At 51.1% G+C, this 17,415-nt stretch overlaps 5 protein-coding genes across 5 annotated transcripts; 3 read left to right on the top strand and 2 right to left on the bottom strand.

Moving 5' to 3' along the window:
- Nucleotides 1-2,947: 2,947 nt before the first annotated feature.
- K460DRAFT_404487 (ZIP zinc transporter-like protein) lies at nt 2,948-4,387 on the bottom strand (the record flags this gene model as incomplete). The annotated part of the gene is made up of 3 exons (XM_040936734.1): nt 2,948-2,963; nt 3,009-4,090; nt 4,241-4,387. 3 exons carry the CDS (start codon nt 4,385-4,387, stop codon nt 2,948-2,950), a joined length of 1,245 nt encoding a protein of 414 aa, XP_040791813.1.
- A 211-nt stretch (nt 4,388-4,598) lies between these two features.
- Nucleotides 4,599-5,678, top strand: K460DRAFT_331021 (nucleolar protein 16). Its single transcript, XM_040930794.1, has 2 exons — nt 4,599-4,776; nt 4,832-5,678. The coding sequence occupies exons 1-2, from the start codon at nt 4,667-4,669 to the stop codon at nt 5,430-5,432; spliced, it is 711 nt and encodes a 236-aa protein (XP_040791814.1). The 5' UTR covers nt 4,599-4,666; the 3' UTR covers nt 5,433-5,678.
- A 1,572-nt stretch (nt 5,679-7,250) lies between these two features.
- Nucleotides 7,251-12,566, top strand: K460DRAFT_375929 (siderophore iron transporter mirC; the record flags this gene model as incomplete). The annotated part of the gene is made up of 10 exons (XM_040934822.1): nt 7,251-7,404; nt 7,454-7,477; nt 7,542-7,870; nt 7,920-8,450; nt 8,507-8,742; nt 8,796-9,169; nt 10,585-10,771; nt 10,837-10,971; nt 11,159-11,310; nt 11,812-12,566. 10 exons carry the CDS (start codon nt 7,251-7,253, stop codon nt 12,564-12,566), a joined length of 2,877 nt encoding a protein of 958 aa, XP_040791815.1.
- A 493-nt stretch (nt 12,567-13,059) lies between these two features.
- Nucleotides 13,060-14,388, top strand: K460DRAFT_259368 (uncharacterized protein; the record flags this gene model as incomplete). The annotated part of the gene is made up of 3 exons (XM_040927450.1): nt 13,060-13,147; nt 13,211-14,033; nt 14,223-14,388. Coding segments are annotated over 3 exons (1,077 nt in total), but the record flags the coding sequence as incomplete, so codon positions are not given.
- A 444-nt stretch (nt 14,389-14,832) lies between these two features.
- On the bottom strand, nt 14,833-17,121 carry K460DRAFT_375930 (HET-domain-containing protein; the record flags this gene model as incomplete). Its single annotated transcript, XM_040934823.1, has 2 exons — nt 14,833-15,003; nt 16,342-17,121. 2 exons carry the CDS (start codon nt 17,119-17,121, stop codon nt 14,833-14,835), a joined length of 951 nt encoding a protein of 316 aa, XP_040791817.1.
- Nucleotides 17,122-17,415: the final 294 nt, after the last annotated feature.

A 17,415-nucleotide genomic window follows, 5' to 3' on the forward strand; every position in this document is an offset into this window, starting at 1 on the left:
AGGCGTATGCAAGCAAGCCTGAAGTCGAGAAAACTGTTCTGTGGGATACGTGTCACCATAGACTGCACACCCGGTTCATAAGCCTTCGCTGTCGGTAGGGTAGCCAGAGGACAATCCAAAGCAAGTATTTTTGCGATATTAGTGATATTGTGATGCAGTGGTGACTCTGTCTTGCACTTTATGAAACTGTGTGGATATTGGGGGTGAGAGAGGTCACTTCTAGGTCTCTTACTGCGCTTGTACGATGTCGACTTCTGACGGCAACGTAGGTAGTTCTTCCAAAACCTCCGGGTGCTCGTTTACGAATCATGACCCACTGAAGAGGCCTCTTGCACGTGTTGCAGGTCGGTGTTGGAAGGGAGACGATTCGTGGAATAGACGCAGATTGCAGAGCATTCCAGGTGAAAGGGTTTGCCATCTTCGAAAGGCATAGTTGTCGATCTGAATTGATCTAGAGATTGCCGTGCAGGTGTCGAGATCTTGTGGGAGGGATATCGGCTTATATACCAGAGACATGGTCATCCACTCGAGCCTGGCGGTGTGTAGGTAAGAGAAGGATATAACGGAGACGGCAGGAGAAGTTTTCTTGATAGAGATCTAGGTAAAGGCGTTCCATAGTCCTGGCCCTGATACTCTTTGGCCTTACCCGCGCATAGAACGCATCATCTCTTTAACCTTGTCCCTCATCATCATCGTTCTTTCCTTATCTCCTATCCTGACCTGCGACCTCTTAATTCTTCCGTCTGCATATGCACATTATTCCATCCATTTATCATCTTCAGTAAACCAAGATTCATCTTGCCGCTTTAGCCTAGCGGTATGTCTTAGATATCCATCCCATCTCATGACGACCACATTTCCCATGCGATACATCTCCCAAACCCTAATAGTCGTCGTCAACGTAGTCGAAATAACGTGCTATCTCTTCAGGATCCCTCCCACCTCTGTACTTGATAGCCTTGATAACGAACGGAAGTGCGGCAGCCATGCGCGCACCGTGCCGACCGACCCGGCGGCACACTCGCCTTAACCCGAACCAACCCAACCCCCTGATCTTCCTCGCTTTCCCAGCGCCACAGTGACACAGCACGGGCCGGTGATCGCGCAGTCGTAGAACCCACCCAAGAAGAACGAAGGAAGGAGTCGTCGAAGTAGCAAGTAGTAGAAGTGGTATAATATATACCAAATCACCACCCCTCTCAAGGCGCATTCAACTCTGCCTTCAACCTCTTCCCTCCCTCCCCATCCCTCGGACACAAATCAGTGTACTCGACCAAGCACAAATCAGCACACTGCTCGTACGCCAGTGTCAGTGCCAGCGTCTCGCGATCGACATGTTGCTTTCTGCACTCGTCGGTGCAGGGCGAGGCATCTAGGTATAAGCTGCAACAGCGCGCGTTGCCGATTTCACTGGTGCAAAGGGAGGAGGGTCTTGGTGGTTGGGCGGGGAGCTTGGTAGAAAGGTTGGTGAAAAGGGTATCCGTTGCGTGGGCGAAAGGAGGCAGGAGGTGGTATAGGAAGATTGGTATGCTGAATATTATGAGGAGGGTTGTGAGGAGGGGCCGGTAGCGTTGTGGTATGTGGCGCATTTTGGACTTTGCGTTAACTGCCTCAACGGGCTCCTTATTTTTATTTCTTCTGTATTCTCTTTCTCGCTCTTCCTCTCTCTTTTTTCTATCTTCCCTTTTCTTTCTATCCTTATCCAAGTCGGACGAATGTTGGCGGGTGTTGTGTAATCAAGTGCGGGGACACAGCCAAGTTATGTCCTGTCTCTCGTATGCAAGGCTCAGCCGCACCTTTGTCGTCTCACGTCAGTCGTGGAACTGACAACCGAATCGTAATCTCTCCGAGGAGTAAGGCAAAGACGATAATGTACAGGAATTAAAAGAGCAAGAGGCGCAAATTTTGCATCACAAAAGATGGCATACAACGTCCTATAATAAGTGGACCTGCGGCCTGGTAGTCACAACACGCTACGCTCAGTAAGCCGGTAAGGCGGACAGGCTGGCTTAGCCATATTTGAAGCCGTGGCTCTGCCCAAGTGTCGCTCGACACTGCATTGGTTTTAGAATGCGTAGCTCTAACCTGAATAGGAGAAGTTTTGACGACACATGGGTTAGCTTTTGGTGTTGTGGCTCGTGTTCACTCGTGTCTAGAAAGATGATAATATAGGGCTGTGCCGTTATCCCCATTATCCAATAAGATGCAGGCGATGCGGTGAATTAGAGGACGGGTTTAGTTGGGGGCCGTAACTCGTATGTCGGATTTCGGTGCTAGACATCGCGCAGCCACAACAGCGTAGCCTAAGAATAGCCCTTTGGCCAGCGCGGAGGATGGTGTGAAGTTGGATTGTATATTTACATTGTGCTGCCGATCTATGTCTATTATACGTCTCTTTCTGCAGTGCAGATAGGGAGATGCCTGCGCTGAAATGTAATTATGCTTCATTACTTATGGCTTCGTCTTGAGAGAGTTAGTCCTTCACGTATTGCGGACTTAATTCTAGGAGATTCTGACTCTTCAATAGCTCTGGTGAGTGTGCTGCACAAAAATGCCGTAAGATCCATGACACCATGTGTCTGTCGCGCAATGCTTCCGGAATAGGAGATTTAGCGAATCCTGGGGTTGTTAGCCTGACTCGAAGTCGCGGCCTGGGGGCACGGATGCACGCGCGAAACATATTCGGCGTAATTTCATCGTCGCATGTTGTTATTTCCATTAGTTGTTCGCGATGATGGTCGCAATTTGAATACGAGGACCTGATCGCGGAACTGATGAGGCTGACGATAATCACTAGGCTAGTAAAGGTGTTGTATGTGCAGAGCATGACCGTATTCATCCTTATGTCGCTCTTTAAGATTGCCAAGTTCTTCAGGTCTATAAGTGATGGGAAATCAGGTCGGATACGGGGAGCCGGACTCCTAGTCCACATGCGGGTGTCGAACGCCTAAGACCATGAGATGCTACAACTGTTAGCTTAGACTACCGTGAGAAGAGGATGCACTTACGCCAACATGATTCCCGCACCCGTGAACATGGCCGCGAACTGCATCAGCGTCTTCCTGAGCTCCTGGCCCTTGTTTGGTCCCGTCTCAAGCAGCTCGGGAATGACGGCCACGGTGCCGACATACAGAAACGTACCCGCTGTGAAGGGCAGCAACATGTCTCCCCACTGCAGACTCGTGCCCATGAGCCCAGGACCCTGCACACCAGCCGAAGCTGAGCTGCCTCCAAACTCTTGCACAGCGATGCCAATGCATGTCCCCAAGAAGGCACCAACGGCAGTCACAAACTGAGCACCCATGGCTGCGCGCTTGCTGAAGCCAGACTGGATGAGCAGCGCAAAGTCGCCAACCTCGTGTGGGATCTCGTGGAAGAAGACAGCGACGGTGGTGGTTGCGCCAATGGTAGGTGAGGCGTAGAACGAGGAGCTGAGGGCGAGGCCGTCGGTGATGTTGTGTGTGAAGTCTGCAATCAGATTAAGGTAGCCACCGAGCTTGACGCTGGCATTGATCTCTTTCTCGCTCGCTGTGGGTAGCGGCGTGGTGGGTTGGGTGCCATTCGCAGCAGACTTTCGAGCGCGGAGCGAGTCCTTGGACGTGTTTGCCTCAGCGCCAGTAGTCTTCGCTGTTACAGCGACCTTGTCATGCGAGTGCCCGTGTGAGTGGTCATGTCCGCCCTCGCCGCCCGTTGCGATCCTCAATCCCTTGTCCATAGCTACAAAGGTGATGAAGCCCACCATGATGGCCACGCCCAGCAGCAGGTTCTTGTTTGGCTCCACCATGACAAACTTGACTTTGTCGTGTTCATCCTCGCCCAGGAAGATCTCGGGTAACAGGTGGAACAGTGTATCACCTAACAGTCCACCAACAGCAAAGGCTACCATGATGGACAGCGAGGAGGGGTCGATGTTGGGCGGGCATAGTGCGAGGAGGAAGTTTGGCGGGCCCGAGATGTAGAGTGTAGCAAGCAGAGCGTTGACTGCCGGGGTTCCGGGGAAGAGAAAGGCAAAGATTTGGGACGTAACAGACGACGTGGTGGGGTTGCTGGCGACCTTGTGGTGGTTGAGGGCTTGCACGAGGGAACAGTCCTGGCGAAAGCGTTAACATCGGAATGAGCACGCGACAACAGAGTGACATCGAAGCTCAGCAAAGTCCACTTCGCTACGCCAATGGCATAATAAAGCTTTCAATTTGATACCGGGAACGCTCCAGTGTTGTTAACTGGATAAATCGCATACCTGCAGCTGCTCCTCAATCTCATGAGCACTCAAGCTCCCCGCTGGCACTCCGGTCTCGCCCTTGACGGCTGCTGCAGCAACGTTCCATGCTAGCACCCCGATGAAGATAGACAAGGACAGCAAGGTCCTGTTCCGACGTGATACCATGATGGACGTGTAAATTGCACGATTTGGCCCGAATATTGAGTGGCCTGGTAATAAATGTGATGTTTCAGGGGTCCAGGGTCTTTCGCGGAGAGGGAGTGAGCGGCCTGTGAGCTCGCCCGGGCAGTCCGCGACGACCATGTCCCCTTATCGATAAGGCTAGCGCTGCTTTTTTCGAAATTTTGGGGAAAGTTGCAACTTTGGGTCCCACCATTAGACAGCACTCCCTTCACACCTCAATACCCACCTTTAGTCTCCCTCCAAGCTGCTCTATCCTACAACATGGGTCGTGAACTCCAGAAAAAGAAGAACAAGTCTTCGTTACCGAAGAAGCGCCAGAACGGCCCCTCCAAGAAGAAGCTCCTCCAGAACCCCATCATCGCGAAGCACTGGTACGCCTATACAAGGAGAGAAGCCCTATGCCTGCATGCTAACGTCTGTCTTTAGGAATCAAAAGGAAACCCTTTCACAGAATTACCGCCGTCTCGGTCTTACATCGCGCCTCAACCACGCTACTGGAGGTACAGAAAAGACAATCGCCATCCTTGGCCTGAACGACGGAAAATCTTCGCGCGCCGACGCCGCCCCCAATAGTACCGCGGATGTGCTAAACATAGTCTCCAAGGCGCCAGAGACGATCGACGCCGAGGAAGTCGAAGTCGAGCGCGACCCCGAGACGGGCGCAATTCTGCGCGTCACCGGGCAGTTCGAAACTAAAGACAACCCCCTCAACGACCTCCTCAATGAGATCGAGGACAGCGATGAAGAAGTTGAATGGGATGGCTTCGCCATGGTGCCTGAGCGTAGAGAGGGCGAGAACGAGAACCCCGTTATCAGGCAACTCGAAGAAGCAGCGCGGAACGGCGCGAGGAAAGCGCCAAGGGGACAAAGTCAGCGGGAGCAAGAGTGGGCCGAGCGGCTCGTGGGCAAGTACGGGGAGGATTACGGGCGCATGGCAAGGGATCGCAAATTGAACCCCATGCAGCAGACCGAGGCGGATATCAGGAAACGCGTCCTCAAGTGGAAGGCAGCGCAAGAAAAGGAATGAGCACGTTTTAAACAACTTCGTTGCATTATGCTCACTTGGTCACTACTGAGTACGAGCAAGGCGTTTCCGGCGTTCAAGTTCCCCAGGTCATATTGAAGACCTGGGGTTTCAATGTTCTACCATTAGTTCAAAATGTACTGGATATCTCAGAGGGCCATGGAGATTGTATTCTGTGAGACGCTCTTGCTATTTGCACATTGCACCTGCCTTGAGATCAACTGTCGCAACGCCAAGCGCTGTTACCCCATTACACTCACCTTTCTCCTAGCACTCCCAACGCATGACCTCCACTCCATATATGCTCTCAGCTTTTACTGCCTTTTCGACAGTCGGTGCAGGACTCAAGAAAACGGGGTAGACGCGTCAGGAGTCAAGATGGCTGAGTGAAGTAGACTTCAGGTCAACAATTCAACGACCGCATGGGAAGAGCTACGCTGTGAGGCTCTTTCTAATGCGTTAGCTAGTTTGAAACATTTCAAAGCAACCCATCAAATCCTCGACTGCGTTCTCCGACCTTTCGGCCTTGTCTGGCCCCGCATCTGAGTTGATCGGTTCTAAGCAAAGACTCGCATGTGTACGGAGTGAGGAATGGTTGTCTCCATCAATTGCTATGGAGGTGATGTCATACATTCCGGGGGTATGAGGGAGTCTTTCATCCGAAACCCGATTAGTCAACACAACTTAGCTAATCGTAGGTATCACCGGGAGTTGCGGTACCGTCGGGAATAGGTCATAGCCATCCCTCCACTTCCTTTCGTAGCTCTAGCTTCGATTGCACATACGAAGTTGACTTGTAATTATGGCAACACGCTCGTAAATCTAAATCTGACATCTTGAACAGTTTTCTACGTTGTCATATAGATACTACGATTTTACTACCTCTCCTGGGTGGATAGACGTCGTGGGCCACCCGGTAAGAACAGTGTATTGTTTGAGCCGTCTATTGCCGTGTCAGCGGTGTCAAAATGCCAACTGATTCAGTACAACTTGATCCCAGATATTTCCAAAAGAATCATGGGGTTATCAGGTGAGGTTGCCGGCACGGTGTTTCTGGGGTCGCTAAATGTAGTAGTTGCATGATTAGCCTCCGCCTCCAGAACCGCAACGGAGCTCCCCGTTACAACGTGTACAGCAGCAGCAGTCACGGCACCTGGGGAATAAAAGAATTCGAGGACATTCCATAGCGAATCGGAGAGTGGTCGAATTACCCTTTACGTTTAGAGTGAGGGAAATAAGCAATCGGATGTCTGCGGAGCGTCACAATGCTGACTATCAAGCTTTGCCCTATCAGTTAGGTCTTTCCATCAGTAAGCTTAAACATGCCACACCCGCCATCCGAGAACGAGAGAATGACGTGGTAGTAGGTCATAGTATACGAACCAAAACCCCTCGGCCGACCACTATGTTCATGGTACCGTTCCTGTTCATTATAGCTCACCCACGAACAGCGGAAAGAACACTCGAAGACCACGCGTCTTTCGAAACGGCCTAGGGCTATGGAGAACTCCCAAGTTTCGTCATATTCTCGGATGGATGATCCAATCTGGAGCAGAACTTCGATGTTCACACGGCGCGTGCATGGAAAATGACTTCATCCGCCACGTTCCGCCCCACCGCCATCACCAGCAGATTCCATCTGTAGTCTTTCGTCATCTCTGTCTGACCTCGTGCCCACGGGGTATGGGGGGCGCGGTAAGCATGGAACCTCCGAGGTTCCGAATGCTTCACCAGACTATTAGTATAAAATGTACCTTGCATGCTGCCTGGTTGTGAACTCCAGAGTTGGTTCTCATACAACAATTGAACCAATACAGTACAATGAAGCTTTCGAATCCAATACACTGGCGGCGCAGTGAGGCCTCTGAACCTGAGCACACTTCAAGTTGGGTGGGAAAGCATGAGGGCTACGACAACACCCCGCTGCCAAGATTGACGTGGAAGGGATTCTGGATGGGCATCCTCGTTTCGATGGGTAAGGAATGTCGCAATCCATGATGGAATTTTGGCTGACAATTCTCCAGGTGGCTTTATCTTTGGGTACGACAGTAAGTAATACACAAATAAGATGCGCGAGAGCTATACACTGACTTGGTCCCTCTTTTCTCGCAGCTGGTCAAATCTCCGGATTTCTCGAGATGAAAGACTTCCTCAAGCGTTTCGGACAACATCGACCAAATGGCACACCTTACTTTTCCAACGTGCGATCCGGGTTGATTGTGGGTTTGCTGTCCATCGGTACCCTCTTCGGTGCGCTTATCGCCGCTCCCATCGCAGACAAGATAGGCCGAAAGAAGAGCATCATGTTCTGGTGCGGCATCTTCTCTGTCGGCATCATCGTTCAGATCGCCGCAACGGACAAGTGGTACCAGATCATGATGGGTCGGTTCGTCGCTGGTCTTGGTGTGGGCGCGCTGAGTTTGATCGTGCCTATGTATCAGGTATGCCTATGCCTATCCTGAGCGAGCCACATATACTAACACCGACCAGGCAGAAACAGCTCCTAGACATATTAGAGGTGCGCTCATCTCAACATACCAGCTCATGATCACGTTTGGCATTTTCCTCGCCGCCGTCTTCAACTACGCAGCCGAGCGCCACCAATCCGGCAAGGCCGCCTCGTGGCAGATCACCTTAGGTCTGTCCTTCGTTCCCGCCGTCATCCTATGTGTCGGTATCTTGGGTTTCTCTGAGACACCGCGCTACAATTACCGTAATGGCAAGATCGACAAGGCAACAGCGACCATGGCCAAAGTGTATGGCGTCCCAACCAATCACTACAGCATTCAGCTTGAGCTCGAGGAGATGAGGACAAAGCTTGCCGCGGAGTCGACCATCGGCACTCCGCTCCAAGAGTGGATTGGTATGTGGAAAGCGCCAAAGATGGCGTATCGCCTCGCAATTGGAATCGCTTTACAGATGTTCCAACAGTTGACGGGTGCCAACTACTTCTTCTACTACGGCACCACAGTTTTTGCTGGAACGGGCATCAAGAACTCGTATGTGACGCAGATGATCCTGGTAAGACCTTTCCATCCCGCAATTCTCCGAAGCACGATCATGCTAACGGTTGACAGAACGGTATCAACTTCGGCGTCACCTTCTACGGCCTCTACATCGTCGAGCACTACGGTCGCCGTAAATCGCTCATCGCGGGCTCGGTGTGGATGTTCATCTGCTTCCTGATCTTCGCCTCTGTAGGCCATTTTGCGCTTGATCGCGTCAATCCCGAGAACACTGAGAAGGCAGCGACAGCTATGATCTGCTTCGCTTGCTTCTTCATCTTTGGCTTCGCTACAACCTGGGGGCCTATGTAAGTACTCGTAAACCCGCGGAAATGTCTAGTGCTAGGCTGATCTTTGGGAGTTGCTGGACAATTTGCGGGGAATTATATCCGTCCCGTTATCGCGCCAAGGCAATGGCTCTCTCGACCGCATCGAACTGGCTCTGGAATTTCCTCCTCGCCTTCTTCACCCCCTTCATCACCAAAGCCATTGACTTCCGCTACGGCTACGTCTTCGCTGGCACAAACGTGCTTGGCGGGCTTATTGTGTATTTCTTCGTCATGGAAGGAAAAGGGCGCACACTTGAAGAGATTGATACAATGTACCTCATGGGTGTCAAGCCATGGGAGAGTGCCACGTGGGAAGTGCCGGACCTGGAGGAAATGAGTGGCAAGATGAGACAGAGGCTTGAGGCGGGAAACCCAGAGTTGGCAATCAAGAAGGAGATGGCGGGTGGTAGTGAAGGAGAACTCGAAGGGGCTAGAGCGGAGGAGGCCCATAGGGAGAAGACCGAACTCTAGCCCTGTAAGGCGTGAGTCGCGGCGCGAGTAAGATATGACGCGTGGAGTGACGTGTGACGATCTATGTGATTGCTTGTGTGTTTAATGAATTAGTGTCGTTATTTCGAACCCTCACATATGGGTGATTCGATCATCGCATCCCTGTCGTTCTCACTTTTCATCCAACTAGAGAATTTGAGTGGCCTGATATCGAAGTTCTAATCCACTCTTCAAGATGATCAGGAATGCGACTTGGCATGTGAAAATCCTATACTTGGCATTTCTGGCTTTGCGGGTCCCGTTGTGTTAATTCACGTTCTTGCCAAGCGATCCCCAAGCAACTCTTTGCATCACGGCGGTATTCAAGAAACCGAGACAGGGTATCTCCAGCCGCAATGAAGACACTTCCTGCTAAGGCCATCGGTGGTAGTTATCGGGAATTCAGAATATTGCGCTTGCCGAGTGTGCATCGTTAGCTCCATGTCGTCGATCTCTCATCCGCGTTTGGGTCGTCTGCTCTTGGTCCTTGAATCCAACATGGCGCGATGTTGATCCATGGACGTGATCGTGATCGCTGCCCGCTTCCTGCTCTTGCTCGAGTCGTTGTCCGCGGACGCGTGCGCGCTTTTCCATCTCACAACTGACCATGATGCTTTCCGATATCGCTCAGCATTCGAAGGATTCTCTGGGCATCAGTCATCTTGGGAAAGCTAAAGTCCGCGGGCGCCGAATCGCCCACCTGCTGCGGTCTAGGAAGGTGACACTGCAACGAAATAAGCAATGCCATCGTTGCAACGGGTAAGCAGCGCATTCGGTAGCATCCGAGCAGGACCAGAGTGCCAGGTCTAAGCCTCGTCTGGGGGTTTGCGACAGAAACTTTTACCTATTCCCCGTGGGATGTGTCGGGGTGTCCGACGGTCCAGCAAGGGACGCCTGGGAGGACCCCCAGATTCACGCTCTGACGTAATCCAAATGAGGGCCAAGGCGCGCCGCGCTAGCCAATTCACTCCCCCAAAACATGAATTGATCGGAGGATCTGATTAGATCGCATCTTATCACTCGTCCTCTGCGCTGTGGGGCCAAGGGCACTACTCTCCCCCCGGGCACATAGTTCGCCCACGGCTTTGGACTCGAACCGGGGCCGGTGAAGAGTTGCGTTTGCCATGCCACGACTTCACTTGGCGATATGAGCATGTACCAATGAAGTGGTAACGCTAGTGAAATTTGCAGGCAGGCTGGCGCAAGGTCAATCAGATAAAGATGGTAGGGGGCCCTGCTGCTGATGCTTGGAGCTGAAACACGGTGCTACCTGTGAATTTGAGACGACATTGCAAGAGCTGGAAGCCGACATGAAAGACTCACTGAGGGCAGATGATGGCATCGCTCAGGGTGGAACGACTGAGGTCTATGGCAAAGACTCGGCCCTCGAACACGAGCGCGAGCGTGATTTGAGCGACGATAATGTGAGCGAGACCTCAGAGCCCCAGGCTGGTGTCAAGCGGATCGAGGCTATAAGCCAGGCATGGACCAAAACCTCTCTCATCATTGCATATGTTACGTAGGTCCAAAAAAAAATCCTCCCAATACCCCATGTGCGTCTTCAGAACTGATGCGACTTGTCAGGCTCCTCCTCATAGCCAATGTTACCTCTCTTGAAGGCCAAGTCACGGGCTTGATGGAACCCTTCGCTACCAGCTCCTTTCGAATGCATTCCCTCATGTCAACGATTGCTGTTGTACAAAATGTCGTGAGCGGTGAGTCTTTACCTCCTGGACCGCACATTCAATGGCTAGTTACTCATCTCCAACACAGCCGTGATCAAGCCGCCCATGGGAAAGATTGCTGATGTCTTCGGACGTTTCGAGTCTTTTTGCTTCTCTGTCCTCCTCTTCACAGTCGGCTACATCCAACAGGCTGGATCCCAGAATATTCACACATTCGCCAGCGCTCAAATCTTCTACTCCGCGGGCTCCAACGGGCTTCAGATGTTGCAACAGATCTTCGTGGCTGATACTACCGATTTGCTCAATCGTGCCCTGTTCTCTAGCTTGTTTGATCTCCCCTTTCTGTGGACCACATGGGCTGGACCCGAGATCGGTGATTCCATCCTAAAGAATGCGACTTGGCGATGGGGGTATGCTATTTGGGCCATCCTTCTCCCCATTTGCTTCATCCCACTGGCGCTGAGTCTCTTCATTAACCAGCGCCGTGCGAAGAAGATGGGTCTAGAAGTCCCAAGCTCGTTCCGAGGGCAGTCCTTTTTCGAGATTGTGAAGAATCTGTGGTTTGATATGGACGCCTTTGGCCTTTTGTTACTTGCTACGGCTATTTCACTGATCCTGCTGCCGCTCACGCTGGCCCCAAGAGCAAATGGTGGGTGGAACAACGGGAGCATGATTGCTATGCTAGTCATAGGCGCGATATGTCTGGTCGTCTTCCCGGTGTGGGAGACGAGCAAGAAGCTCGCGCCAAAAGCTTTCTTCCCGCCAAATCTGTTCAAGAACAGGACCGTTATTGTAGGCACATTGATCGCCTTTTTCTACTTCAGTGAGTTTTGCCATACAAGTTACACCTTACATCTACTGACTCGTTCTGCAGTGGCATTCTACATGTCTGTCTTTCCCTACTTCTTCTCTTATCTTCAGATTGTGCAGGGTAGGTCTATCGTCACTTCCGGCTACATCACACGCGTCTTCACATTCAGTTCGACGGTCTCGTCCATTGTAGTGTCCCTGATCATCAAGTATACCGCGCATTACAAGTACTACATCACATTTGGCGGTGTCATTTACCTTATGGGTATGGGACTCATGTTGCACTATCGCACCGAGAATGCGACTACAGCAACGCTGGTCGGCACACAAATCTGTATCGGAATCGGTGGCGGCTTCCTCAATGTGCCCGCGCAGCTTGCCGTCCAAGCCGCAGCTTCCCATCAACAAGTCGCCGCCGTAACCACCGTCTGGCTCACCATCCTTCAAGTCGGTGGTGCCGTGGGATCCGCCATATCCGGCGCAATCTGGTCCACCTACATCCCCTCCAAGCTCCAACTATACCTCCCGCCCGACCAAACTGGTCTGTACTCAACCATCTACGGCTCCATCCTCATATCAGCGAATTACACTCTCTACCCGGCTGGCTCGCCTGTGCGCATTGCGATTAACCGTGCGTACCAGGAGACAATGCGGTACCTACTCATTGGCGCACTCTGCTGCTCTACGCCCATCCTGCCGTTGACCTTCTTCTTACACAACTACAAGCTCGATGAGATCGATCAAAAGGTCACTGGACGGGTCATCGGCAACGCAGAGAAGAGAGAGACAAGGCGGAGTTGGAGGTTCTGGAAGCGCTAAAGGTAGCGACATGTCAGTAAGCAGAAGAGGGAACAAAGCAGGTGTCTTTGTTAACTTTGTGCTTCTAAAATTGCTTTCTATGGGCCATTTATAACACCATGTATGTGACTTATCTAAGTAAGCTAGTGCTCTTCCGGATTCGTCGAGGCGATGGCAAGGGTGAGATGTATAATATCTAGTGCGTGATTCTTACTCTGGACTGAATGAGAACCTTCTAAAAGTTTATTCTTTCAATGACTTCAAAGTGCCCCTTTGTTGTTTTCTTTGCTGCTTGATATGTGGCCCGAGCAATTTGTTCAGGCTTTGTCTGCCCATTATACACAAGAAGAAAGCGCGACCGACCACTTCATCATTTGAGATATTTCAACAGAAAAACCCCACAGAACGTACACTCTTTTTCTCCAGGCTGGAATCACCAGCACATGTTGTATTCATTGAAAGATAGGGAGAAGAAAAAGGGAAAATGGCTCAACCAAACCCCCCAGCCCCAGCTCTCACAACACCTTACCTCACCGCAGAAGGCTACTACAAGCGCGCCTGGCGCGATATTCTCCGCACGCAACATCCACGATGGAAAGAACGTATGTGTCCTCCCTCTTTAGTTCCTTCCTTGACAAGCTTCTAACACTTATCGTGTGCAACAGCTCTCGTGAGGAGAAATTTAGCGTACCTGTGGGCTAGTAGGACGCATGCTGAACAAGTAGCGTGCGAAAACTTAGTCGCGAGTAATGCGTTAGTCTTGCCAGATGTTGATTTGGGGATTTTACCGCTGCGGACTGTGCCGAAGGGGTGGGCGGCGCACCCGCGGGCGCATGAGCGGTTGGCAGCGAGGGCAGGGGTTGGAGTTGAAGGTGGTGGTGACGGTGATGGCGAGGTTGACGGTGATGGCGACATTGCTATGCCAACTCAAGGACCAGATCCAGCTCTTCCAGCTCTGATTCAGGAGGACATCGAACCTGATCCGGTCGTTGTCGCCCCAGTCAACACGACAAACTTCGCCTTCTGGCCTACCCCTGAAGCTAACACAGCCATATCCCTTCCAAGATTTAATGCAGAGGAGGAAGAGTGGCTGGAGAGCGACATTTATCTTCCTGGGGAAGAAGGTGAGGAACGCCTCTGGCGTGGTATTACCACACTCGGACGTGGAGCGACTGGCCGCGTCGGTCTCTGGGTCAAAGTCGATGAAACGCGCACCATCCGCCGACGTATCGCAGTCAAAGATATTGCTAGCATCTACTACTCGGATTGGGTCAACCCCATGAACTGGCGCGATAAGCTTCCCCGGGACGTTGCGATACAAGAACGCGTGCGAATGCAGGGCGGACACAGAGCTATTCATCGATATGAAGGCTATCGCTTAAGCCTTCCGGGAAGACGGTACAGATTGTACCATGAAGTGTGCGAATACGGCAACTTGATGACGGCTATGGATTATTATTCAAAGCAGTGGCGGAGGCGTCGTAATAGGTTTCGCTGGATTGAGAAGGACAACGACAAGACGCCAAAAGATCCTAATGCAAGGGCGGAAGACCCGTCGAGTGAGGAGAGCTCGGTCGACGAGGACGGTGAGACTGACCATGATGAGGAAGAGGCTCAAGACCCCTCGGACACGGAGCACTTTGATGGTATGTCCGGCATCGAGTCATGGAGATCCAGGCCCTTTCCAGCAAAGAAGGAGCCAGAGCATGTCATTCCAGAGGCTTTTCTATGGGAAGTGTTCAGAAACCTAGTCGAAGCTTGCACTTTCCTCGAAAGGGGTGCTGGTGTAGACATGGGCGCGGGCAAAGAGTGGAGATCAATCGTGCATAACGACATGCATCTTCAAAACATCTTTGTGCACCCACCGGCGTCCGGCGACCGGGGTTCCGCTGCTAAGCTGAGTGCTAGCGATCGTAAATTTTTCCCAGAGGACAAATGGACACCGGAAGACCAAGTTAACGTCCTAGAATTCACTAACAATTCCTTTCCACGTGCCGTCGTCGCTGACTTTGACACCGCCTGGTTCGAGCTTCAGGCGCAAGGAGACGCCTATACAGACAACCCATCTGCATATGTCTTCGCCGAGAGACCACGAAACGACGCTAGAGGAGGAGAAAAGTACCCGCCTGAGATGTACTTGCAACACGGTTGCTACATTGGACCGTGGCCAAAACTACGCAGCAGTACGGACGTCTGGGGCATAGGTCAAATGATGTGGAATCTAATCCTCAATCTCCCGTCGAAACTCGGATGGAACCATGAGCCGTACTTCGATGACAAAGGCACGCTAGGAAGACGCCTTGTCAATGGCAAATCGTACAGCAATGGAAAGCTGGACCGACATTTGCTTACTGGTCAACGGCCGTTCGAAGCTTCTCTTCGCTATAGCAACGAGTTGAAAGACCTTGTTAGGCAGTGTTTGAGGTACTGGCCGGAAGAACGACCAAGCTTGGACAAACTAAGCGATCATATTGAGGCCTATATGGACGATCCGCCTGCGAATAATGCGCCAGGGCCACTGAGGGTGGTGGTTCCCAGTGGTTTTGGCATAACGATGGTTGGTGAGATAATAGGTCGTAGGATATGAGGGATTGGTATTCAGAGGAAGAAGGCTGGCATATCGCGTTTGCGTCGTTGCAGATCTTCGAATGATCGTGATTTGTGTGGGACAACTGGTTTTTCAGATAGTGGTTAACCTATGATCAAATTAAAGACATCAGATGTTTCAAAAAGCTGCAAATCATTCACTGGTGTCTACAAGATGACAATATTGCGACTCCATCCCTTCCTTCTAATTTTCTGTTCATTCTTTTTTTCTCCCCTGTATTGGTGGCATTCTTCACGGACCCATAGCGTCTCGGCTGATCTCCGCCCAGTCTTTTACATCAGCGGAGATTTGGACGATATCAAAGTTAACCTCCAAAATGCGCCAATGATACACTTCCCTCTCGTCTAACGTAACTACAACTCGGAAGTGGTTTCCTTCGCTGTCCGTAATAGGCACAACATCCATGTCATCTTGTTCGGGTTGATCAATCAGCGAGTCGTAGGAGGCATCGGAGAAAACTGACCCCATTCGTGCGATGAGCCTAGTACTCGCTGCACGCATAAAGATGGCGAATTTAGAGCCTATGCTGGGCTGCTGACGTTCGAAGGAGAAACTCAGAAGGCCATCGAATAGGTCACCGACGTCCGCTGTAAGCAGCTTTTGTGCTGGGTACCAGTCCGCCCGGTGTTTCTGCCATTGACCCTTCTCTGTTCCCTCTAAATGTGCTGCACCTATGACGTGGATTCCCAATTTTGAAGAGCTCGAGATTCATTGATAACAATCTGAAGATAGCGCCGGCGGTGACTTCGTATACTTTGGCCTCCGTACTCTTGGATAATGGGTAATTTTTCTTGAGGTCGACTGTGCAGCAGCCCTTGGACCTACGACAATTGTACAACAGGTTCCCATAATTCCAGTATGAGTCCGCTCCAATCTTTTATCGTCATCACCTATTGCTGAATGTAAAAGGATACCAATGAGTTTAGAAGATGAACTTGGCGAGCAACTGAGCAGCTCAACCCAGCCGATAGGTTTTTCTGAAGATTTCAATGGAAACGTTGAGGCTGGTGGAAATAATGGCACAAGTGGAAGTTCAATTTGTAGCCCAACATTTGTCATAATGAATGCAGAGTTTGACCTTGTCGCATATTGCAAGTCCGCGCAGCTTTCAAAATTCTTTGGTGACCATGCAAAAATTGGGCTTCGAGCTTCGCTCAAGAACATAGCAGTCGCCACATCATCTGGTACTAGTCCTTGTGGATGGCGCATATTTGTGTCCAGATGCCACGCGAGAATAGAATCATCGTCGAGCTTCTTCGTTATCTCTTCCTGGAGGCGGATAAAAGCCCGCGATCCTTCTCCATAGAGCAATGGCATGTTAATGTCGAATATTCCAAGAAGACAATACGCCATGTCTTCCTCTCGAGTTGTCTCTCGGTGTGACGCCCATAACATTCTTTTGGCAACGCAGAAGGAGCTGAGTTCTACTTCGCTGTTAAAGTAATTCCATCGCACACGGAGGACACCTTTGTCGATGCTTGTAATCTCAGATATCCAGTCAGCATGCTCTTCTTTTGTGCCCAACCCATTCCAGTCTCTGTCATAGAATCTCACAACTCTAGGCGCTATCAGCTCCTGTAATGTCCAGCCTCGAGAGTGCCATCTACTATGAGGGAAATTTGTGTCCACATCTGCTTCTAAAACATCCGTAAGATAGGCGTAACATGTGGTCGAGCGTTTATACCACGCGAACATAGAGTTGATAGCCTCAGAAAGCTCCGCACTCGAGGTTTTGTCGATGCAACAGGTATCGACCCATGCGTAATTGAGTCCGTCCTGGAGTGCTTGCTGGCATGTAAAGGCAATCTTTCGATAACCTTCTTTGGTTCTTGCTGCAGCCTGATCGAGGGTGAAGTCGCCCAATGACACTTCGTCTGTGCCCCACGTGTGCGACAGGATGGCATAGGCTGGGATGTTGCTGCCGCAGAACTCCTCTAGCTGAAGTGTTGTGCAGTTGATAAGGCGCATATTTGGGGTTGCGTTGCGAAGTGGATGCTTTATGAAGCATAAGGTATCAGAGGTGATCTGTCAGCAAGGCATTCCCGCCTAGTTGGAGCATAGCCACGTCTCAACCTCGCCTGCATGCTGGTTCAACACTGAAACTATTTATGATACTGCAAAAAGCCTTTATGTAAGGTCCCTTTGCAACGAATGTATTTTTTTTTCGACACATTGAATAAGTGTACATGTGATCAGTAGGTAGCTTTTGCTAGTTGAACAGCACAACCCTTGCAGTATGCTAATACAGAACCAGTGGTCCTA

The sequence above is a fragment of the Cucurbitaria berberidis genome (genome assembly GCF_010015615.1).
Source record: "Cucurbitaria berberidis CBS 394.84 unplaced genomic scaffold K460scaffold_2, whole genome shotgun sequence".
Lineage (NCBI taxonomy): Eukaryota > Fungi > Ascomycota > Dothideomycetes > Pleosporales > Cucurbitariaceae > Cucurbitaria > Cucurbitaria berberidis.